The 26,116-nt window shown below is 36.8% G+C and overlaps 1 protein-coding gene across 3 annotated transcripts in view; it reads right to left on the bottom strand.

The window, feature by feature from the left end:
* Positions 1-24,379, bottom strand: part of VPS45 (vacuolar protein sorting 45 homolog) — a 65,675-nt gene extending 41,296 nt beyond the window's left edge. For 2 of the 3 annotated variants that reach the window (XM_045777116.2, XM_045777115.2), the window contains exons 1-13: positions 24,167-24,378; positions 23,431-23,565; positions 20,243-20,303; positions 16,308-16,387; positions 15,217-15,285; positions 14,968-15,105; positions 14,410-14,520; positions 10,914-11,048; positions 10,349-10,462; positions 9,778-9,945; positions 1,266-1,424; positions 945-1,052; positions 13-134 (exon numbers count right to left, since the gene is read on the bottom strand). In XM_045777116.2, coding sequence (XP_045633072.1) covers positions 13-134; positions 945-1,052; positions 1,266-1,424; positions 9,778-9,945; positions 10,349-10,462; positions 10,914-11,048; positions 14,410-14,520; positions 14,968-15,105; positions 15,217-15,285; positions 16,308-16,387; positions 20,243-20,303; positions 23,431-23,565; positions 24,167-24,259 — 1,493 coding nt within the window. In that variant the 5' untranslated portion in view covers positions 24,260-24,378. Of the gene's footprint in view, positions 1-12; positions 135-944; positions 1,053-1,265; positions 1,425-9,777; positions 9,946-10,348; positions 10,463-10,913; positions 11,049-14,409; positions 14,521-14,967; positions 15,106-15,216; positions 15,286-16,307; positions 16,388-20,242; positions 20,304-23,430; positions 23,566-24,166 lie in introns of all 3 variants that reach the window. The other variant, XM_087866239.1, reaches the window with a different exon arrangement.
* Positions 24,380-26,116: the final 1,737 nt, after the last annotated feature.

Here is a 26,116-nt window from a genome sequence, read left to right as displayed (position 1 = left end):
TGGTTATCTTACCTGTCTCTGAGTGTGCTGGGGCCTAGATAAGGGTACACATTTTCCTTAAGCTTTCCTTTGATGAGCTGGTCCAGGGTCTCATGTACGAAAGGCTGATGTTGAGTATACACATTTTCTACTCCCTAAGAAAGGGGAAGATGATTCTTGTAAAATTTTTGGGAAACTTGCAATGTAACAGTTAATGATACTCATCAGAAAAGGACATGCACTCAACAGGGATTTCATGGGATACATTCAAATGGGAATTTTACGGTTAAATAATTTAAACATTTCTTTTCATCAATTAGAAATGTTCTACTCTCATAAAAATACTTTGTAATTTAAGCCTAGCTATAGCTATTATAAAAGAATTTTGAAAATGGAATTGCTTAAATCCTTTATCATCTTTTCAGTGATTCTTATTCTTTTGTGAAAATGTTATATGATAGAGCAAATAAGAGGAAAAGACCATGTAGAAAAGGAGTCTAGAAATACTCAGGAAAATGGAAACATTTCAGGAAACATAAGAAAGGTTTGTAGATTAAAACTAATTTTATTTTTTACCATTTTAAGAAAATAGTGTTTTTTAAAAGATCTACAGTTGTTTGCTTAAATTTCCTTCAAAGAAAAACTACCAAACAAATCTTAAGTGATAAACAAATGGAGTAAAACAGCTATAACTTACAGAACTGTCCGTGTTTTACTCTGGGGTATTTCCTGGAAATATACTGTTATTCCCTGTTCAGCTGTTTGGTCCAATGCTGATGCTGCTCCAATACAGAAAGCGTTTGAAGAAAAAGCTTTTGGGGGGATGTCTGCTTTATTTCTTTTACCTGACATAGTACTAAATCAGCAGGAATGCTGAAGTTACTTTGAAGATCTTACTTATTCACTCTCAGCCACAGGGGCTTCCACTGTTTCTCACTTAGGAAAGTATAGAGGACACGCCATACCTTCAATCCTTTGAGGAACTGTTTGGTAATAGCCACAGCATCTTTAGGGCTGAAGAGGTCACTTCCTCTAACCCGTTTACCACCATATTCAACCACTGCAGACACGAGCTATTAGGAAAAAAGAGAAACCACCTCTTATTGCTTGGGGATCAGGAAACTCATTTCATAAGAAAATACCTTTATTAAGGAAATGAAGACATGAGAGGACAGAATTATATGCTTCTGTAAGTAAAAGCAGTATAATTTCTCATTTATCAGAGCTAAGAATATAATAATAGAGTTGCTAGCTGTTTGGTGGGATTAATATACAAATTTGGTTACCTTTCGATATTTCTCAGAAACGCCTTTATTCCTGAGGTCCATCATTAGTCCTGGCAGGCTATTGCTGCTGTGTCGCTCATAATGTAAGGCATAAAGCATCACCAGGCGGGCAGCGTCAAACTCTGTCACTTTCGGGTTCTGCAGGAGCCTCTTCACATTCTGAAAAAAGAAAGAGCTGGTATTTATCCCCTCTTCACCTGAGTGATGTATAACATCTTAGGTCTAATAATTATTGGATGGCAGTGATGAATCTGAGTTCATGACTAAGATTACTACTATGGCAATGTGCAGGTTATAGGCTTAGCAATTGTTTCAGCTAGAGAAAATTAAATGCCTTTGCCTAAGACAAGAATTAAATAAGGAAAAAGAATTCCCATTGCAATTGCTTTAGGACAAAAATGAATTTAACCATAGATAGTTCCTTCTTTCTTTCCTTTGATGAGATGGCCTATGGTCTCATTTGGGAAAGGTTGCAGTTTCCTTGCTGAATCAAGGAACATATACTATTTCCACCATTTCAATCAACACAGCACACAACAGAACTGACCCACTGACTTGCAAAATTATTGCTTAGCGTTAGTGACTGACCAGTGAAACGGAGACAAGTTGGTAGAATTTTATGTAGGAGGACTGGGCTTAATCTCCAAGCAGCATCAGATGTAACAGTATGTTTCCACATGGCTTTTAGAGATAGGAGTATGTAAAGCACATCATCTCGAAAATGAACACTTGTGATCTTAAGAGGGCAGGTACTGAAAGCAAAGGAAGCTGGACAAAATCATTAGGTTTTGTCAATCCTCACATTAAAGAACTTCCCCATAGTACATATTTATGTTTATTACGCAGCAGAACAAATTAATTCAAGCCAAGAATTACTTTGTAATCCCCCTCAAAGCATAAGGCACTATGCCAGGCACTGGAGGGGATACAAAGGTGAATTAGACACAGTTTCTGTTCTCAGTGAGTTCACAGACAAGGAGGTAAAGGGAAATAAAACAATTACAGCCTATTCTGCTACAAAGCACATTTCTTGAATGCACTTTATGAAATCACTAAACATGGGAATGGTGTCAGTTTAACACAGAAGGTATAATGATTTATATATGTAGTTTTTCCAGCATGTTAGTATTAAGAAGGGAATAGGATCAAGCTTCCTCTTGAGGAAGCTTTGACACAATGTTAAGAAAAAAGGATGTAAAACCTACACAAGAGTTTTCTGCAAGGAGTAGCTGGTTTTGCAGCTTTAAGAACTGTTGTATTTTCCACTGTATTAAGCTATCTGGGGAAAGGGCAAGTGCAAGTGAAAAGGATGCAAAGATATTTCTCTGAGTTAAAAAGCAAACAAAATGACAGCCAAAAACGGACTGATATCCCCATATCGTATTTTTCATTTTGGTGAAACTAGTTTGTATGAGAAGCAAAAGTTTTTCTGACCTTACATCTTGAAGAATAAAATGTGAGCCCCAGGAATGAGGAGGGTTCAAAGGATGAACTGAGTAAATTTCTAGGTGCAAATGCCTGTGGAGATTGAACTGTGCTAATATTTTTTATTAGGATTGTCACTATTTTTATTAGGGCTTTGATTACAAAGTTATATAGATTTTTTTAGTTACGTGGATTTTAAGTGACCTGCTTGTAATCCTATTTTCCCATAATACTTGTTTATTTTTAGTACATGATTTTGCAGAATGGGAGGTTTTTCAGGAAAACATATGTGGTATTATAACAGAAACTTATGTATGCAAAAACCAAAACAAGAAACAGAAACTGAGAATCAGCGCAATGTGGAGAAGGGGACACAGAGTGAAGAAAAGTACATCTGGTTGCTGAGGAATCAAGAAAGACTTCATGAAGAAGGTGACATTTGCAAAAGGCCCTAAAGAATCAGTAAGTGTTAGCCTTAGTTTGGGAGACTAAAAGAGGAGATGCTCTTAACAGGAATATGGAAATCAGAGAAAGAAATGGGTTGGGTTGAAAGACTGGCAAGAGCCTTGGAGGGCACTAGATTCTGAGGACATACATCGAAATGGAACTTCACAACTTATAAGACGCTTTCACATACCTTATCTTTTTAATACTTCACAACAACCAGGCCTAATGTTTAAGAACTCTTCTGTTCACACCAAAGAGGACTATGATGACATGGGAAAACTCCTGGGTGGCTCTCAAGTAGGAAGTTCTCTGGGTAGGATTTCTACTGTTGCTTTTCTGGGTGAATATTTCACTAGCATCATCTTTAAGGAATCAAAAGGGAAGACATTTCTCTTCTTTAGATTTAAACCCTGCAGTCATAAGAATTTCCTTACATTTTTTCTTTTGCAGTTCCCTTTCCAGAGCAATCACAGAATACAGACTATTTAGAGTATCTGTTCAAATTTGCCACTAGTTTCTACCACAATATGAAGAAATTTCGGAGTACAAATTATTATCAAGTAAGAATACCCTATTTCCTATGTCTCTCAATCAACTAGCCTAAATTTAAAACATCCATCTGGGATCTCTGTTGCCCTTTTTTTTTTTTTATAGGCACAATGTTTCAATTCCTGCCCTTGGGATCACTCTCTTTTTACCTTATATCTACTCAATTTCTATATTTTTTGGCAAATTTGAGATTCTCAAGTAATTATAAAACCACAAAACTGGTACAGGGACAAAGACTGCCCCAATCAGCCTGTACCCTTCCTACTTGCTCCCTTTCTAACTACTTTCACTTACATCTTGACTCCTGGCTCTTTCCCATTTAAGAGTTCACTTCTCTTCCTTGAGATCTGGTGCTGGTATTGAGATCCCTGGCTTCACTCTTAGCTCTCCCTTGAGGATGTGGCCCAGATCTGATCCAGGATTACTTTGAGTAGATTACATTGCTTACTTTTGATCCCTTAGGACCCAACCCATGACTCAGGTCAGTGTTCCAGCTAGGCTAATCTATTTCCTCATGAAAGGAAACATGTAGGTACAAGCTGAGTTCTTTGTTATTTTCAGCTATGTAAGTCCTTGGAGAAGAAGGGCATTTTTGTCTGCCTAGATCCCATGTTATCCTCTGACTTAATTTTGAACATTTCACTCATGGCTATTTGACTCATCAACTTGACCGACAGGGGCATATGTTATGTTGAGATTCCAGGGTACTAACCAGAGAAGAGGAGAAAACAATCTGAAAGACTTCTAATTACACAGCAGGTATCTCCTATATGGTGGTATTTATATGTTGGAAATATGAATGAATTACATCATGAACTTCTGGTTTCTCTTTTCTTATTAAATTTTCCATAAGCCTTGAGACTTTTAAGAGAGAAAAGTATATTTCACATAACAATGACTGGGGATGTACTGTATGGTGACTAACATAATATAATAAAAAATCATTTAAAAAAAAAAGAAATCTGTATTGAATAACAAAATAAAAATTATTAAAAAAAGAAAAAAAAAACAATGGCTGAGTAAAGAGCTTTGAAAGAAAACTATCGTCCCCTTAAGAAGATAGGATTCAAACATAGAATTCACTGAATTCTAACATTCATATAGGCCTAATCAAGGAATAGGAAAAGAAAAGCAAAAACACTATCTCTGAAGGTCAAGTTTCAAAAAGGAGCTAATGTTCACTCAAAAGCATCAATTAAAAAACAATTCTTTTCTGATACTTAAAGATACTTCATTGTTTTGGGCTACTTTTCTGTTTTCTTCTACCAAAACTATGATGAAGGAGCACAGCAAGAACAAATTTTTATAATGACTTAGTTACACCATAGTATAAATTACAGATGAAGTCAGCAACTAAAAATAGTTTTTATTTTTTGTTTTAATTTAACTTAAAGAACAGGAACTCTAACTTGTTATCTGCTATCACATTAATGTAGTAAAATCACCAATGAATAGCATTGTAAGTCAGCAGATTAGAATAGCAAGATGAAATTGGCAGAAGCCTTCAACATGCCGATATGATAAGAAATGAGTCTAACAGTTTGAGAGAACAGCGTTGTGGGACTATAAAGAGCTTATCTTGGAAAAATGATAGAAAGTAGGCAGGACCCAATTCCACTGACTGGTAAATACATCTGAGTCAGTATTCTTTTCCTTAATGACTAGTCAACATAAAATTTAACTTTGCTGTAGGTCTTCTGCTGGTCAACACCGTCTGAAACACTGGCTAAATGTTGGTTTAGAGAGAAAATGATCATTTTTATTCTTAATTGGTGAAAGTAAAATTGTCACCTCAACATGTCCCAAACAATTTTCTTATGATTTTAATGAGAAGGAGAAAACCCTTCTGAAATCAGGGAGAGAGAGATCTGAGGTGATGAGTAGATTAGAAAACTGTCCTGGATGTCATAAAGAAAGCAGAATGTATCATCAAATAATAATATGGATAATGTGACAGTCATTACTTACTGAATATTAAGTGCTTTACATGTGCTAGCTCATTGCACCCTCACAAAAATCTTTAAGGTGAGTACTGTGATTTTTTCCCCATTTTACAGACAAAGAGACTAAGAGTGGTTACAATTTTCAAACCCAAGCCAACAAAGTCCCAAGCCCTTAGCTACTCCTCTATACTGCTTCACACGGAACTCCTCCTCTTCATTTTTCTAACAAGTATTTATTGAGTCTTTACTATATATCTTGAATAGGATGGTTTGAGGTCTTTTACCCAAGGTCAGGAAAGAAGAATATAAAAATAAACTAGTTCTTCCTTCTAAATTAAAAGTTATGATAGGACACACAATGGGGGGAAAACTGCTTACTTTCTGAAGATATTTCTCTTCATGGTATGAAAAAAAAAAATCTTCCTCACTAATCAAATGAGTCTTTTCCAACACTGTAGATAACGTTTTAATGATAGTACATTGCAGTTTGGTTCTAGTGAAAATTCTTCTAAATCAAATTTTAGTTAGCCTGTAGGATAACTGGTTAGAAGTGGAAGCAATTTATAGGTTTTTAGCAATATATGAATTTTTTTCCCTTCATCATGATATAGTTACTATTCAATAAAGCAAACGCCATCTCTATTCAAAAACCTCAATTCATTACTTCATGACGTATTATCATCTTAAGGTCAAGCCAAGGAATGCTATAACCCATCTAGGGGTCAGGCCCCTGGCATGTACTCATTATCAAACAAAAGGTCCCTTTATAGACTATTTAAATCATGTTGCCAAAGAAATCCTTTACGGTGGGGGAGTCCAAATCAACTGCTCACTGTAAAACTCTAATAACATGGGCAAGAAAACCTTCAAAGGATAACTTTTTAAAATATAAAGTGGATCACAAATGGAATTCATATTGTAAAGTACCTATTTTTTTCTTTTAAAGTGAAGAAGAAATAAGGTTTCAGGCAAGGAATTATAGTAACCTTGTCTAACTGATTTCTATATGGTAGAGAGATACAAATAAAGATACTAAAACTGGCTAGTGGTTAAGTTTGGTTCTATTGTTTCAAAGGGAAAAACAAAATGATAAAGAAACAGAAGGAAATTTACATTTAATCACAGGACAAAATTTAGTTTTTATTTAATAAGGAAAGAAAATTTATTTTCTTGGAAAAATTAAAAGTTTTCATAGAAATACTTCTATTAGGCCCACAAAACAATTGCAAACTGTTATTAGTAAGTACTGTTTCAATTAAGTTGGTCAAGTTAGACAAATTGTGATAGATCTTTACAAAGGAATACCACTTAGCGATTAAAAAGAATGAGTGTTTAGGTTCTGATCTGGAAAGTCTCTGAGATACAGGGTTAAGTGAAAAAGCAAAATGCAGAACTATGCGTACAGTATGTATATCATTTGAATTTTTAAAAAAGTGAGAAAGAGAGAGAGAGACACACACACTCACACAGACATGCACATATACAGAATAACTGTAAGGATTGGCATGTGAGACTAGTAACGACTTAGTTTTTACTACATACCTCTTTCACCAAGTACTTATAACATCTATTTAAGAATTAGAATTCAATAGATTCAAAAAATAATAAAATCAGCCTAAAAGTTCTTTGAAAGGATTTAAGAACACTGGGATAAAATTCAAAGTGATGACAGAAGTACTTTTCATAAATATAAAGCAAATATAATCTTCATGATTTTCAAACTGATGGTGTTTTCAGAGGAAATCTTAATAAACATTAAAAAGTAACAAATTCTTGGGGCGCCTGGGTGGCTCAGTCGTTAGGCGTCTGCCTTCGGCTCAGGTCATGATCCCAGCGTTCTGGGATCGAGCCCCGCATCGGGCTCCCTGCTCAGCGGGAAGCCTGCTTCTCCCTCTCCCATTCCCCCTGCTTGTGTTCCCTCTCTCGCTGCCTTTCTCTGTGTCAAATGAATAAATAAAATCTTAAAAAAAAAAAAAAGTAACAAATTCTAAATCCCAGTAAAGACCTCTCTATAACTAGAGCAACCCCAGGTGGGTGGATTTCTTTGTTTTAGTTAGTTGTACCATATATTCAAAGCATTATGCTTAGAGGAAGGGAACCAACATTTACAAAGCACCTATCATATGTGAAGCATTTTACATACCTCACTGGATCCTGGTAACAATCTAATAAAAGTTTGAAATCTTTATCCCTGAGGCTTGGGCAAAATAAGTAATTTTTTTTCCTCAAAAAAAAAACTTTGGTACGTAGAGACAGGATAAAAGCCAGGACAGTCTGGGTCCAAAGCCTGTGTTGTTTCCATTATACCATGCTGGCTTTATTTTATAAAGTCAAGTAGAATTGCAGCAGGGAAAGAAAGAGACTAAGTTGTAGAATATAGGGTCCTATTAATAAGGAAATGCCTTTTTTGTGGTGAGTGCCTTAGAAATGGCTACCTCCCAAAGGATTCTCATTCCCAAGTGACTTACTGCCAGTAATACCACACTGTCATTTCTTAGGAACCTTGCAATTATTGGATTTGTTGTCTTGTTATCCTTATATACAATCCGTTGCTAAATTGTTTTCTTCCTTTGAACGGTCTCTCAGATTTGCCCTTACTGTACATTTTTAGTACTATCACTGTGAGTCTTCTAGCCTAACTTCAGTTTTTTCACCTCTAAAGCATCCTTACTAGATTAAATTTCCTTAAATACTGCTTTCATCATATCGACTTTCTACATATGGCCCTACAATGGATCTCTCTGCTTATCTCAGCAAGTGCAAATTCCTCTTACAAGCTTTTTCATAAACTGGTTCCTGTTTACCAATTCAATTTTATCTCCTATTTCTCTTCCACACCCACTCTCCAACAGGTCACACTGTTTATTATTTTCTGCATACTTCTGCCTCTTTGCTTTTGCTGAAATCCTTGACTAAAATCCTCCCCCAGATTCTATTCATTCTTGATGGTCCATCTTAATATCACCTTCTCTAAGGAACTGTCCCTAATAACCTCAAGTCTAATTATAGTCAGCATCATAATTCTGACTTAATTAAATATTACCTTGAAACACCGCTTAAGTGTTTCTTGTGTTTTAGTTTTGTCCCTTCAACAAAGCTGTAAATTTCTTGAGGCCAGGGTCTGATTATGTCCCTTTTCTTCTAAAATGCTCTGGTAGCTCTCAACATTTTAAGATTAAAGCCCAATATCCTTTCAACGGCCACAATCAGGCCCCAGGCTGTCTTTCTGGCTTATCTAAGACCATTCTTCATCTTGTACCTGCACTAGCTACACTGCAGTATTCTCTGTTCCCTAATTTTTCTCCCCTCACATCTCCATGCCTGCATTCTCTCTGCCAAGAATTTCCCCTCTTCTCTCTGGTTGGTGCACTTCTACTCTGTTTGGTGCCCTCCTCCTTATTTGTCCAGTCCCAAATCTAATGTCATCTTCTTTAAGAAGCTTCATCCTTAGGGGAAACAGTTGTCCTTCCTCTGTATTTCCATATTCCTTTGTAAATACCTCTAGTATAATAGCACTTATAGCATGGTAATTCCTGGTTTAAATTTCTCTCTTCCTTAACTATATAGTGCGAGCTCTTGGAGGAAAAGGATGGTATCTTTTTCTTCTTCATACCTCTGGATCCTTATAGCACAATGTACATGTAGCAGGCATTTACATGTTCATGGAATGAAGAACAGGTGTTCAATAATAAAAAAAAATTAGATAACTTAGATAATGCATTTTAATATATATTGTACCTTTAAAATCTTCCTTACAACACTGTGAACTAAATATCATTACGCCTATTTTAGAGATGAGGAAACTGGCTCAGAAATTAAGCCAATAGCTCCAGGTCACAAAGCCAGTAGGTGGCAAGTGGTTAAAATCCAGATCTTCTCATTTTAGTCTATTATTCTCCCTAGTCAACTAGGATGCCCTCCTAAATACTCAGTTAACTGCCTGAACCCTTTGCTATTGCACATTATTCTTCTTCTGTGGTTCTTGTATCTATCTTAAATAAAATTAATCTGTGTTCTTGTCTCAACTCCTTGTTAGATTATAAATTCCATGTTGGTGAAGAAGGATTACTTGCCTTTGTATCTCTTGCTCTGCCTGGCACAGTGCCTTACACATAGTAGGTGCTCATCAAATTGGACTGAATAGATACCTGGAGAGCACTAGAATGGTCATTTTGACAGGCCAGTTCTTGCTCAACTTCTGAAACCTCCAGCAGATTCCGCTCACTGACCAACCGAGACAGCTCTCCAACCACTGTCACATGCTTTGATACAGTCCCAGACATCTTCTTAAACTGTGGGTAATTCTCAACGAAGGCCTGCAGTGGGAAAAACAGCAATTGGGGGTTCTGTTATTTCCTGACCAAGGACAGACATGCATGAAGGGAAAAAATAAGCAAGAATTGTTCTGCCCAGACTAAGGGACCTACAACTTTCAATCCCATGGCATTTTGTTTCTGCTCAAAAAGTGAAGAACTGGTACATGTCAGTAGACTGACTCTTTAAATAGTCCAAATGTGACTGAAGAATGGAAAGAAGCACATAGCTTGTTATGAAGTTTTCACTATATTGTTTCCTAAAGAGAAATAGTACAGAAAATTATTTCAAACCAAACAAAATGAATCAAGGCAGAAATCAGACTGAGAATAGTCCAGAAATGTTGCTTACATGAATAGTTCCAAAGTCTTGCATGTTAGTCATCCATGAACATGTTCAATTTACCTTCATGTCTGCTATTGATTCTAGTTTTTGCTGTTCTTTTGGTTTCTTCTTCTGAAAGTCTTCCATGAGATTCTTTATATTGCTACCAATCTCAGCAAAGTTCAGGTACATATTCTGTGAAAAAGGAAGTTGGAAACAGTTCTATCAATGAGTCTGACTTTCAGACCATTTAATAAAAGAAGTAGTGAAAAAGAATCCTGAAGGCAGAATTGAAGGGCAAGAAAATTCCATTGTAATGACCAAATCTGGACATTGGCCAGGACACTGGTGATGAATACCATTACTATTCTCACAAAGGGCTACAGAAGGGAAGGAAGTAAATAAATTGGGTTCTAATTTTGAAAGTACAAAGCTAAATATGTGATGTCTCTGAAGAAAAAAAAAACTGTTAAAGGGTCAGAATCCAAGACTTCTGCCTTCTCTTGAGATGCAGTTTATCTACAGGATGCCCCTATCATCCTTCCACATGAAGTCCCGTACCTGTTCTCATTCAAACAAGTCAATCAGTACTGGCCTTCTTACATAAAAATAACTAAAACAATTTTAAAAAAATTTAACCACCTACGTTAGCATAGAATTCGTCGTTTTCAGCAGATAGGACCACCTCTCTTAAGTCTTTACTGATTCCCGGCACTCTGGAAAGATCAATCCGGTTGTTGTTTATGCCCAGTAGTTCGTGGACCATGGCCTGATATGTCCACTAAATGAAGAATTATGACAAAAAAAATTGGTAACTGACAAAACATGGAAATAGTAAATGTTCAGGAAAACAAAAACTGGTAACATTCTTAGCAACTAGTCTTCTTTACATAGAGGTTCTTAATTTAGTTCAAGTTTTATTAATATTTTGTGTTCTACTAAGCATTAAGACTCATTGTAATTGGTTAAGCTAAAAGTCAAAATACTTTTACATTTTACACTTTCGGAAGACGGGCAGCAAGATTAATATTCCTGATAGAAAGAAAACAAATTAGATCTATCATTAGCTCCAGTTTTTGCCTGTGAATTAAGAGTATATTTTTGGCTTCACAGATAGGGCTATATTGGTATTGCAGTTACAAGCTGTACCATTTCCTGTACGCTTCTGTGGTTTTCTGCAACATGAGAAGTGTGCTCTTGCAGATCTGAGTGGTGCTATATTTATCCTGGGAACACTAATATTATCAGAAACAAATCTTGTGAGTTGATCAAAACACACATATTCAGAAACTTTGCCTCTGAATCCATTTTATTTCATATTTTTCCTTAATACGAATTGTGTGGAAGGATTGGTTTCCATTCTTTTAAAATGTGAACTTATTTGGTGAAAATGGAATGGAGAAACCCCAAATTTTGCCTTCTCACCATTCACGGAGAATGGGTTCCTTTTAGTCATAGGTCCATTATACACAACTAAGTATTTTCCAGCAAATTACCTTCTAAATCTAGAATCCAAATGCTAGAAATATTTATATACTTTTACTTCATCTTAAGCAATCTAGATTTATTAAGAAAGAACTTAAGGTGGGGCGCCTGGGTGGCTCAGTCGTTAAGTGTCTGCCTTCGGCTCAGGTGGTGACCCCAGGGTCCTGGTATTGAGCCTGGAATCAGGCTCCCTGCTTAGCGGGAGGCCTGCTTCCCCCTCTCCCACTCCCCCCCACTTGTGTTGCTTCTCTCACTGTCTCTCTCTCTGTCAAATAAATAAAATCTTAAAAAACAAAAGAAAGAAAGAAAGAAAGAAAGAAAGAAAGAAAGAAAGAAAGAACGAACGAACTTAAGGTTATAAAAGAAGGTGCTTCATTTCCTAAAATACTTGCCAAATGAATCCTTAAAAAAGCAAGTTTCAGGGTCGCCTGGGTGGTTCATTTGGTTAAGTGTCTGACTCTTAGTTTTGGCTCAGTTCACGATCTCATGGGTTGTGAGATAGAGCCCAGAGTCAGCCCATGCTCAGAGAGGTGTCTGCTTGAGATTTTCTATCTTGACCCCTCCCCTGGCTCACACGCACGTGCACGTGCCCACGCTCTCTCTCTCAAATAAATAAAATCTTAAAAAAAAAAGTTTCATGGGGGCATGTAAAATAAGTATAACAAAATATTTATGCTTCCATAGACAGCATCCTGTGTAGGCTTCTACCATTAGTACTTACTCTATAATTAAAATAATCAGTTTACTTTTCTCCCCATGGGATCATGAGCTCTTTGAGAGCAGAAATTGCATCTTTTAACCTTTTACCTCTAATACTTTTTTTTTTTCTTAAGTAGGCTACATGCCCAGGGTGTAGCCCAACATGAGGCTTGAACTCATGACTCTGAGGTCAAGACCTAGGCTGAGATCACGAGTCGGACACTGAACTGAGCCACCCAGGTGCTCCATTACCTCCAATACTTAACACAATACCTGGCACATAAGTCGTTAATGAAATTAGTTGAATGAGTGGTTGTTTTTCTTTGGGAAACACAATTACAGGCAATCGTTTTTCGTTCTACTTTTTTTATACTATCAAAACTTCTTTGGTGAACATATATTACTTTGTATTTTGGAATATAAGGCTATCCTATTATAGAGAAGCTGCACTCCACAGCTACAGATTTCTCCTGGCATTAACATGATTATAAGCTAGGAAGAAACTGCAATATAAACTATGTCTTTCCGTATGAATTCAAAGTCACTATTAATAGAGCCTCTACTTTGTGTAAGGTGCTGTTCTTATACTCGCAGAAGAACAAACGCAGCTAAGACAGAGTCTGCCTTGAAGGACTGTGTGAAAATAATCAAAGGTACAACGTGGCAAATGAAGCACAAGACATAAGAGAGACACAAAGTTCTGCAGTAATTTTATGGAAAAAAAGAACATGTCTGACTAAAAGAATGAAAGGCTTCAAGGAGATGTTTTGAGTGGTTTTAAAGGAGAATGTTGATAGGTGAAGAAAGGGAGAGAAGGTATTTGAAACATTCCAGCGTTTAGACAGAGGTCACAACATGAATAAAACGACGGCCAGAAACCACACAGCATATCGGCACAGTAGTGAGTCGTAGGTTAAGGTTGGGCCCATATTGTGAAGGCTCTCGGATGCCAAGTTCAGGAGTCTTTAAGCCCGTAGGCAAATGGGAAGCAATGAAGATCTGTAAGCCAGGAGTAGTAAGATCAGAACCGTGTTTTAGAAACAGTGATTTAACAACATCGTGTCTATGAAATACATTCGAGTAGAAAGAAATTTAAAAGAGGGGAATCAAAGCCTTTCTGTTTCAGCCATCTTGGAGCCTGTGGAGGCCTGCTGGGAACAGGACTCCTAAAACGATAAATATTCCTGGAAGGCTGCGGTTCAAGGCCATTTTTGCTAGCTATAAGCAGGATCTCCAGAACCAGAGGGAGCACACAGCTCTTCTTAAAATTGAAGGTATTCATGCTCAAGATGAAACTTAGGTTCTCTCTAGGCAAGAGATGTGCTCATGTGTACAAAGCAAAGAATAACACAGTGACTCCTGGTGGCAAGCTGAACAAAACCAGAGTAACCTGGAGAAGGGAACTCATACTCATGGAAACAGTGGCATGACTCATGTCAAATTCTGAAGCAACCTTCCTGCTAAGGCCACTGGACACAAAATCCACGTGATGCTGTACCCTAAAGGATTTAAACTTACTGAAAAGTAAATAAATAAAAGTGTAGTTGATCTCCTATAAAAAAAATAAAAAATAAAAGTGAGGAATCGGTAGATGACTATCTCAGTATTCCTTTAAGAGATTAGGGTCTACACAAAGGTAATGGCAGTAAGAATGGAAAATTGCAGATAGACACTGGAAAAGGACAAGCTACAGAACCTAGAAGTTGCCTTCATCAGGGGGGAAGGTGGTGGCGGAAAGGGACAGGGAAGATGAGGCGGGAGAAAGAGCCAAAGATGACTGTGGCTGGAAGAATAGTGATATCAAAACACCAGGAAATAGAAGGCAAAAAAAAAAAAAAAAAAAAAAAGCTGAAAATAAGGAGGCAAACACATGGACCACACTGTTCATTTCCACATCTGCATTTTGATGAATAGCACTTGAAATCATGCTTTTGTTATGTTAATAAAGGGTTCTGCACCTGGTTTAGCAGTGGGGTGATGGCATCATCGCAACGATCTAAAATAAGCAGCAATGGAGGCACCTCAGTGCGCCGGAATTCAAACAGTTCATATTCTTTAGTTATTACTTGCTGTGGATGAGAGAGAAAGACAGTTTGGTCAACCAATTAGTTGCAGACAGAGATGATATAAACAGAAAATTAATACATAAAAAAACACATTTAACAATAATTCTTTGCATCTTCATAGGCCTTCCGAAAAGGGTTCAAAGGCTTGACAAAGTTTGGTAGCATCCTGTTTAAGAGGTTAGGACTTAAAGCTCTATTTTACAAATGGCTTAATTGGATCAAAATAAGTATTTAACTTATTTAGCTCGCAAATGTTGCTTGAGTTAAGCCTAAAAATTTTACCCCTAATTTGTTGCCTTTGATTTTTTATTACAAAGATCTCCCTCTTTGCCAGTAAACCTAACATAGTCACCTCCTTGATTGTAGAAAAAATATTGTTATAGTTTCTGAAATACGATAAGGAAATGAATGGTCTTGATGCTTTGGAACTGGGGAGAGGGAAAGCCATACCTTAACACATTCTGCAAGTCTCTTTGCTGCCTCTGATGAAAGCTGGTAACGAATCATGGGACATTTCTTCAGAGACAAAAGGAGAGCTGTCAGTCCTTGAGTTGTTCTGGATAGCTGGGCTGGATCCCAATTTCGACCCTTTTTGTTAAAAATGTATATTCAGAGAAAATAATTGAATTTTTTCTTACAAGTCCAATTACTTGCTGGATTAAAAAAATAAACTTATTTTTTTATCCTTTCCTTCCATACCTGGCAGCAACCCAAAATACTGAGGGAAAACAAATGTGGATTCACAGCAATATAATCACCATAAAATTCCTGCAAACAAAGCACCAAGATCAGTCATTTCATAAATTCCAACTGTATCATACAGTAATATTTTCATATGTGATATAACACTGTGTGATATAATCACATTTGAGGAAATGCAGGTATAAAAGAGATACAAAAATTGATCAATTAATAATTGAGTAGCAATAGTCAATGTGGGGGAATAAAATAATTATAAAATAGCAGCAGCAATAATAATAATAAATCTTTTAAAAAACAAAAAGTTGTGGAAGTATGTGTATTACATTTCTGGAGACCTCTGTGCACACTCAATTAGTAAAAATAAGACACTGTTATAGGATACACAACGTAACACACAGATGAGAAAGAACTTTGCTGTGCAGTGTATTCTTTTATTTTAATTCATTTATCACCTAGCACATCCTTCTGAAAATCCAAAACTTGTTTATTTGCTGCCCTATTCTTCACTTAGGTGATAAATGTATCCAGACATTTGTGATAAATGTATTCAAGAACATAAAGCATTTAAGAAGTAAAAAGTAACATGACATGTTCTGATGTGATGTATTATACAGCATGCAGAATATTTAGGAATTACTAAGTTTTAACCTAACAATAAAAGTCTACTTTTTACCTCCCAGAGCAAGACAATCACAAATAGAACTTTAACAAACCTCTTTCACATCCTTTATTTCCTATTCTTTTCCAATCAGACATAGCCCTGTAGATGAACATTCTTACAATGTGGTTCATAAAACTCGCATAGAATATATGTGACTCTGTGCCCAACCCTGTGAAACCCTCCCTATCCATTCAGTAGGACCCACTACTCGTCCAATTCCCTTATTCCCACTGACTCCTTTAATTCTGTTCCCACCCAATTTGATACCTCTTACAAACTTTCTAAGTATGAGTATAGTTTGGTACAATGCATTTATAATGTCTGATCAACAGCCACCCTTCTTTTGAGACAGCACCTTTCTTATGTTGGACTCAAATCTTTAAAAAGGACCAATATAAGAGATGTGTTAGAGGACCAATACGTTTACCTGAACCTCAGCCACAACTTCCTGTTCATCAGCTTCAGCTAATGACTTCACATCACTCTTGCTGATCACATTACTGAAATCTGAAACAGACATATGAGTTGTGGCTGACTCAAAGGAGATCATTTTTGCTGCAATTAAACATAAAAGAGCTTAACGACCGAGTGAAGTTTGGTATACATTGCGGTATACGTCAAAGTCAAACACCTTCAAATTCGAATGAGTAGCACAAATATACTCAAATCCATAAATTCATAATACTACTTGAAAAAAAGACCACCATGTAGGCATTGGAGGATGCCAGGGAACCAAGTCATTATACTGAAAATAGCAAATAAAGGGAAAGAAGTGAGTTCCTTTATATACAAACTGTACCACAGATAACCAAATAGAAGAGGGGAAATTTCTATTTATGGAACTATTCCAGCTAAAAAACAAAGAAGGAATGATAATGATAGAATTAAAAGATCATCATTTTTATCAACCACTAATGAATCAATGGATGGACCTAGGCATTGAGCATCAACTGATGCTAATATCACAATAAGAGACAATCAATGAAAGCACACAACACTGACTATGAAATATTCTTGCCAAGAAGAAATCAAATCTAAATCTAATTAAGCTTCTATATCCAAGTACCAATTTACAGAACTAAAGGATAGAGGGATATTTATTTGTTTAAGATTTATATATTGGAGAGAGAGAGAAAGAGAGCACACAAGTGGGAGGGGCAGAGGGAGAGGGAGAGAGAATCTCAAGCAGCCTCCACACTGAGCGCAGAGCCTGACGTGGGGCTTGATCCCATGACCCTGAGATCATGACTTGAGCCAAAACCAAGAGTCAATGCTTAACTGATGGTACCACCCAGGTGCCCCAGGAATATTTTAAACTGCAAAGAATATGTTAAACTACCCTATCAGGATGCAATCAGCAAGATGCAGGCTGTGAGAAACTTTAACAGAACAATGTAGTTTCTTCAATAAATAAATTGCACTGGAGAAAGATTGAGAGAGACAGAGAGAGAGAAAACACCTATAGAAGATTAAAGAAACGTAAACAACATATCAATCAACAGCAATGTGTAGATCTTATCATGATCATAATTCAAATCCAAAAACAGTGAGAAAAAAACCCAAAACAAAACCATAGGAGAATTTGAAATTTGAATGCTAAGTATTTGAAAATAGGAATTATTTTTCATTATTTGGATATGCATAATAATGGTATTTTATTCTTTATTTTTTATAATAATGGTATTTTATAAAATGAGTCCTAATCTTTTAGAGATGCGTACTGAAATATTTAGGGATGAACTCATATGATGCCTTAGATCTCCTTCAAAATAACATTGGTGGGGGAGTAGATGGCAGTATAGCTAAAACGAGATAGGCCACGGCAAAGCAACTTTTGAAATTGGATGATGGGTACATTGGGATTTATTATACTATTTGTATATATTTGAAAACTTTCATAATAGAGGTTTTTTTTTTTAACAAAGGAAGGAGCCTATTATACAATATATTCAGTAGACATAAAAATGCAAAAATAAAATTATAAAAAAATGAGATGAGCAGAAGGCCAGTTTAGTGTTGATATAAATTGTGCTGAAGGTTTGTAATGAATAAAATCACTACATACAAACTCATTTAGTTTATTTTAATCAAATAAAATTGTGAAATTGATTGCTTTACCCAAGTTCCAAGAGTCTGTTTTTCCTAGGCTTTAGTGTTGCTTTAATATATATCATTTTTTTTCTTCTACTTCATAGATTTACAGTGCAAATCACACAGTCTTTAGAACCAGAAGAATAGACATTAGATTATTCATTACTAGTCTCAACTGCTGCCTCAAAGAACTCTCTTTAGAGGAAAAAGGAGTCTTCATCTCATGACCTACTCAATTTTTAACTGACTCAGCACAAGAAGTGATTCCATTATATGTCTACTTAAATTTGATAGCACAGGGAATCTTTCATATTTTCATATATTCATATATATATATGTGTATATATATGTACACACACACACGTCACTAAGTACAAGTTTCTACGCTTTCCTAAGTACTTAGCTTGTGATGACTACACACTTATGACTACTGCAATGACTACATACTTACCGGAATGGCTAAAATAAAAAAGGGCAACACCAAATGCTCATAAGGATACAAAGAAACTGGGTCACCTGTACATTGCTAGTGGAAAGTAAAATGGTATGGTCACTCTAGAAAACATTTAGCAGTTTCTTAAAACACAAAACATGGAACTACCATATGACCCTCAGCAATTGCTCTCCTGGATATTATTTACTACAGAGAAATGAAGACTCATGTTCACACAAGAACCTATATACAAATGTTTATAACAGCTTTATTTGTAGTAACCAAAACTGAAAACAACTCAGATATCCTCCGATGGGTAGTTAAACAAATTGTGGTATATCCATAACATGGAATACTACTCAGTAATAAAAAGGAATGAACTAATGATACATGTTACAACCTGGATGAATCTCTAAAGAACGCCTAATGAAAAAAGCCAATCCCAACGGGTTATATACTATATAATTCCATTTATGTAACATTCTTGAAATGACAAAATTATAAAAACAGAGAACAGATTAGTGTTTGCCAGGGGTTAGTTAATAAGGGGGTTGGGTGGGAGGGAAATGGACCTAGTATAAAAGGGCAATATGAGAGATCCTTATGGAGATGGAAATGTTTTATATCGTAACTATCAATGTCAATATCCTGGATGTGGTATTATACTATAGTTATGTGAGATGCTACACTGGGGAAAATGGGTTTAAGAATAAACGGGATCTCTGTATTATTTCTTACAACTATATGTGAATCTACAATTGTCTCAAAATAAAAAGTTAAATTATAAAAGAAAGCCTGTGACTATTAGCTGAAAGTAAAAAACAAAAACAAAAATAAAAACCCACCAGGATGGCAGAAACTAATAGAATTGCCAATTTTTACCTCTTGAGGTTGTTGTATGGGCTCAATGAAATAATACATGAGAAAGTTCTTTATAAAATACTGTCTTACCACACATGTTAATTTTTGGTACCATTATTTAATTGTGGCATATAGCGTAGAAAGTATGTATATCTTAGAGTATAATCTAAACCCTAGAACTCCAAAGCCTTCAAGTAAGCTTTAAAAATTTCACAAATGCCCTACATACTGAGGGTTAAGGTTTGTCCTTGGCTTTGGAAATGGCACCAAATAAAATAGACTTACTAATTCCATAAAGATCAATAATGACATCTAGAGGAGAATGGATGTAACTTCCAAAACAGAACGTATTACATAAAAAAAAAAAAATCATATAAAATGTATAGTAACCACAAATTTATTTCCAGGACTCTGCCCTCCCCGTATCCCCCCCAAAAGTTATGTACATAAGAGATACCTACTGGATGACTTGTACTTTCAAGTATTACATAAAGTAGCAAAGAGAAGTGGAATGATTTCATGTAAATGAAAAACTTTACATATATGTAAAGTAAATCTCTGCTTTTCCAACAAACTCAAGCATATCCTCCTCCAGGTAAAGAAACCAGCTTCTATGCCTCAGTTCATAAAAGTATAAAATAGGAATAAGTACACACTTTTTGTTTTGTTTTGTTTTGCAGAGGTGGGATGTAAAATTTGGGTACTTGTAATTTTTGACTTCTAAAGAATCTTGACAGGCAAAATAAAACTTAAAAATAATTTTTACCTAATTAATCAACGATGAAGAAAATCCCACTTAGCTCTCTAAAACAAAATGTTGGTATTGGTCATAAGACTATTAATACTTGAAAGGACATAAAAAAATCAGACTTATATAGTGACTGATTCAGTTAACTTATTGATGATATGAAGTGTCCAGCCGAACAGACTAGCTAGGATACAGTTACATGATGGAATAAATGAAATAATATACTTACAAATAAAATATATACTGTATTTTGGTCTCCGGAGTTCTTGAATCAGATAATCCACATTCTCCTAGAAAGGAAACAACAAACAAATAATATGTGAGAATTGTTTAAGTGAAAAAATAATAAATACCGTCTATTGATTTATTTAAGTATTTACTGAGAGTCTGCTGAGTGCTGAGGTCTAGATTTAAGTGTATGCTGCAGGGATGAGGGCTGGAGGTGAAAAAGAATAGGTTAAATATAATGATCAGGAATCATCTATAATATTAATGAGCTGCATTATCACGGCCAAATTAAGATTTAAAAATATTAAAAACACAAATGTTAAGTACAACATAAAACTGATAATAATTCCACAAATTTGCCTCAGGCTGCTTGTCTATAAATTATTCATCTAATCAAAATTCTTAGATAGAATATCAAATATCTAGTTCTTTAAAAACCAACATTCAAGAGAAAATACACTTACTTGTATTCACTTTGGCTTTTAACTTATTGGTACCTAAGACTGCACAACTGTAATGTTTGTGAAGTATGTGCAAACAGCAGGTTAAGACTTTTCATATAAATCCATTATTTAAAAACAAAATATGGGGGCATCTGGGTGGCTCATTTGGTTAAACGTCTGACTTGTGATTTTGGCTCAGGTCACAGGCTCATGGGTCAGACTCCACACTCAGCCGGGAGTCTGCTTGGGATTCTCTTTCTCCCTCTCCCTCTGCCCCTCCCTGCCACTCACACTTTCTCTCTCAAATAAAACAAAGAAATCTTTAAAAAAAAATAAAATAAAATATAAAATTTAGAAGTAAAAAAAAGTTGATTTTTATATGATCAAAACGTAAGAATTCCAATTACGTAAGATCATAACGCAGGTTTTATCTATTTTTGAAACAACACATAAATTTCAATATGACTTTGGTCCCCAGTCTAAACATGATAGGAAACACAGTTTTGAATGTTTAAAAAATTATACATTTCCTTAAAGAACTAAAAGTAATACAAGCAACGCACATTGCTTGTTAAATGGGAAAAAGGTTTTTAAAATAGTCATTTAGATTTAAAAATACATTAAAATTAACTTTACAGGGGCGCCTGGGTGGCTCAGTCATTAAGCGTCTGCCTTCGGCTCAGGGCGTGATCCCGGCGTTCCGGGATCGAGCCCCACATCAGGCTCCTATGCTGGGAGCCTGCTTCTTCCTCTCCCACTCCCCCTGCCTGTGTTCCCTCTCTTGCTGCCTGTCTCTCTCTCTGTCAAATAAATAAAATAAAATCTTTAAAAAAAATTTAACTTTACAACATAATCTTAAACAAAAATCATTTTTAAGAACACATTTTTAGTGGGGCACTTGGGTGGCTCAGTCAGTTAAGTGTCTGCCTATCGCTCAGGTCATGATCCCAGGGGCCTGGGATGAACCCTTAATCAGGCTCCCTGCTCAGCAGGGAGCCTGCTTCTCCCTCTCTCTGCCCCTCACCCCACTCGTGCTCATGCTCGTGCTCTCTCTCAAATAAATAAATAAAATCTTGAAAAAAAAAAAAAAGAACACATTTTTAGTTTTAGAGAGAGAGTGTGTGTGTATATATATACATATATATGTATATATATAAAGAGGTGCTCTAATGAAAAATATTAGGAAATGATGGATTAGATGATCTCTAAGATCCTTCTCAGCACCAAAATTTCATGAGCTACAAATGTGAAAAAACTGGAAATGACTATAACACAGTTAATGTATTCATTAATTCAGGAACTATTTATTGAGGTCCACCATGTAGCAGGCACTGGAGACATAATAGTATGAAAAAACAGATACCATCTCTACTCTCATGGAGCTTACTGCTGGTAGGTGAGAAAGATATTAATCAAACCATATAAAACTTCAACTATGACAAGCAAAAGGGAGAAGAAGATGGTGCTGTAAGTACTTATAAGACAGGGGTTTGACTTGGTCAGCAAAACCAGAGATTTACTGGAGGAAGTAAAGAAGTTCCAAGCAGAGGGAAGAGCCTGTGCAAAGGTCCTGTGGCATGATGGAATAAAGTGAACTCAAAGATTAATGTGGTTAAGAGCAAAAGGGGGAATGGTTTGAAATGAGGCTGTAGGAATGACAGGAACTCGACCACACAGAACCACAATTAAGGAGTTTTGCCTTTAGCATAAAAACAATGAGAAGTCATTCAAGGATTTCAAGTGGGGGTGACATGATCAGATTTGTATTTCAGAAAGTACATAATATACACGCATGGTAAAAGAGTGCTTTGGAGTTGAAGATCATGAATATAAAGAGAATTACAAAGTAAGGTTGAAATAGTATGGGCGTTTTACAGGAGGACTCAAGCTAGATTTAGAAAATGATGTATGAAAATGCACAGAAGGCTAAAGAACCTTTAATTAGGGGAAGAGAACAAATAGAGAAGAGGAATGACCATGTAGAGGGATGATAAAAGGGCCTCGTTGGCAATAGTGGAGGAGCAGAGATTGGACATGGGAGGCTGGATACACAAGGGCAGATCAAAACAGCTAAAGGAGGGATTTGAGGGCTGGGCTCCTAAATATTGATTTAATCATGGAAGTAAAATTGAGCCATTATATGTCCCTGTGCATAGATGTGAATAAAATGATACAGACTCAAGATACTGGTGTATTTACATAAGAATACAAGATTAAATGGCTGAACTGCGAGAGACTATGGACTCTGGGAAACAAACTGAGGGCTTCAGAGGGGAGGGGGTGGGGGACTGGGATAGGCAGGTGATGGGTAGTAAGGAGGGCACGTATCGCATAGGGTGCTGGGTGTTATACGAAAACAATGAGTCATGGAACACTACATCAAAAACTAAAGATGTACTGTATGGCGACTAACATAACAAAATAAAAAATTATTAAAAAAATAAGATTAAGTGGCAGCGGTATTCAGTGTGATAGCTATGGAGGTTAATCCAGGAATTAAGTGATGTGGGTCTCTGCTAGGATAGTTAGTGGTTTTGGAAGTAGCTGGGAACCTAAAGGGCATTGTGGACGAAAAACTGACTGTAAGGAGTAAACTGAGATGTGGAAAGCAGGAGGGTCAAGGTTGTAACTCTGATGAACCAGGTTAATTATGATGCCACAAATGATAACACAAATTTATTTTGCTTTCTTAATGCTTTCATATCAGAGTGTTCTGTATTTGCCTGGGCAAATGACAGCTCAGTACCTTCGTAGGACGAAGAAAACAAATTGCTTTCAGGTGTTTCATGATCTCTCGATTTTGAGAATCAATGCGTTCAAAAAGGTACACTTCCTTCTGAAGAATCTCTGATTGTGTGTATACCATACTCACTATGCCAGTCTGTAAAGAAAAAGAATTAACTAATATTATGCTAGTCAAAAATAATATAAACAAGCAGCAACACCTAAGACTTAAATTTTTTTCAACAGTACTTAGCTGGATAACGTAAATACTAACATATGTGATAACATTTACTGAGCGTCCAAAACATGTAGGTAATATACCAGAATGAAAAACATGTTCTCTCTGAACACAATCCATAAATTTCGAAAAAAAATTTCCCCATCACCTTAGAGTGTTGTTTTTTTTTTTAAATAATTCTGTGACCAACAAACAATAACCTGTCATTTAAAAACACAACGCTGGCTGGAAATAAGTCTTCCAAGTGTCCTGTCTCACATATTATTTCTCGGCAGAGACATTTAGAAAAGGACTTCTGATTCCAATAAATTGTTCCGGGTAGAAGAAGAAATCTCTGGTGGTAGTTAGAGCCATTTACACTGAAAACCTACTAGACTGCTTTATACCACCTTTCAGTTCCACACCAACAGACCCTCGCTTCAAAACCTCTAATTCAATACTAAATCCTACCGTGGAGTGGGAGTAGCTATTCTAAGGGAGAGTTCCCTCACAAACAAATACTGAGCAAAAGCAAACTCACCGTCTCTTTATCCATGAGGAGTACTTTCATACCCGGTCCGCTGTCCTCTATCATTTTGGAAACGTACTGCTTCACAGCAAAAACCACGTTCATGGTGGCGAATTGACAGGTTAACCCTACAGCCCTTCCCGCCCCCTTTTCTCTTGCTAAATTAACCCCCGGCCTTTTGGCCGGGTCTCAGCGGCTTCCTCCCCGCCCGGCTTTGGCTTCCGGAAGTCCGGGCAGCCCCTACGGTGCTGGGAGTTGTAGTTCCGCTGCGCGGGGCGGGCGACCCAGCCTCCCGGCTGAATGGAAAAATCCCGCGGAGACCCCCCAGGGCAGCAACGCTCGGAAGTGATTCTCTACCCACCTCCAGTCTGAAGTTGTTTGAGGCCTGGACTCAGAGCACGGAGGGCCGAGGGTCCGGGGTGCCCCGGCTGCCCCCGAAAGCCTCTCCTGCTGGCTTGGGGAGACGGTAGCCGCTCGCGGCGTGGGGGAACTTGGCATGAGGCTGGTTTGGAGGCGAGAACCGGAGTGTAGCCGTGGTCACTATGTGCCATTAATACTTTCTTGGGTGGCACGTGAAGGATTAAGGGAAGAGAGCTGGCGTAATGCTTCCGGCCGCTCGGAAAGGTATTTGCTAAGTAATGGCCGAGGTTCGTCCTCCCCGGCTTCATCGTGTCATTAACAAGGCGAGGACAGTACTCCCGCAAAGCGAGGCCCGAATTGGTTTTCTGAAGACTGAGGGGCAAGTGAAATTGAGTATTTGTTGAACGAACAAAGGGAATGCCCTCGAGGGTTGTTTTGGAAGAGGCTTCAGATCCGCCCCCCGGAGGGCCGGGAGCTGAGTCCGCCGCGGGGACTCGCAGGGCGCGCGAGGGACCCCGGGTTTGGCGCCCTGGGCGACTGGACTCCGGCTCCTGCTGAGCGGGTGCGAGGGACCCGCGGCGCTGAAACTGCGGGCAGGAGCCCAGTTAAAGTCAGAGATGGGTAGGGGCACGTATCCGGTGGGACTAAAGCAAAGTGGCGTGGGGGATTTTAAGGGAAAACTCACAAATTTTGTTTTAAGAAACAAGAAGGACTCAGCCACAGAATGAGTCTTAAAGCCATCAACTTCTAAATGTATGCATTTGTGTTTAACACCCTGAAGGTCTTCTCCCCATTATGCCGTTTCTCGAAAAGGCGAGAAAAATGTTAGTTTTCCCACACCGTTACGTTAGGGAATTTAAAAATCAGGAAGATCATAAGAAACAACTGCAAGAAATCAGCAAGTATAATTGCTTGTAAATATTTCCACTAAAATAGTGACCAGTGTTTGTTGGGGTCTCTTTAATCAATAGGTTCAACATTGCCAAATGAATCATTCTTTAGTTATATTTTAAGAATTAAAACTAGACCCAGAGCACGTTAACATTAATCTGGCTATTAAGATTACTTTATAAAACTTTATATACAATTATCATATCCTTTAAGGGAGCTCAGAAGCCAATTGAAATATCATAGATTTTTGTCACCTCTGAAATTGTGAAGAATGTTTATTTTCTTTTCAATTTTTCTACCGTGTAAAACTTCCCATTGCGCTTTTTATCAATTTTTGAATTATGTTTTGAAAGAAAAGTTATATTAAAATGAAAATGTGAACTTTAAATGGATACATATGAGAAAAATCTAATTTATATAAAATTCTATTAACTTAAAATGTTACTTAAGATTTAAAATATATTAAATATATTTAAAATGCATTATAATTAAAATATAGAAAGCAGTGAACCAGTGAAACACCTGCAAATCCTGTAAGTTATCAATATTTGAAAATTCACCTCCTCTCTCTGTGACACTTGGCTTTCTTTTACCTATAATTTAGACTTCAGCATAAGATTATTTTCCATTTTATGCATTTTTTAGAAAGAACAAGGAAATTCTTGTCTGAAATTCGTGCTTTTTTAGACAGTAATCAGTCTGTAAATAATA

Source organism: Ursus americanus, chromosome 12 (assembly GCF_024610735.1).
Source record: "Ursus americanus isolate L20-20 chromosome 12, mUrsAme1.1.p, whole genome shotgun sequence".
Classification (NCBI taxonomy): Eukaryota; Metazoa; Chordata; class Mammalia; order Carnivora; family Ursidae; genus Ursus; species Ursus americanus.
This window is presented reverse-complemented; position numbering and strand designations above follow the sequence as displayed.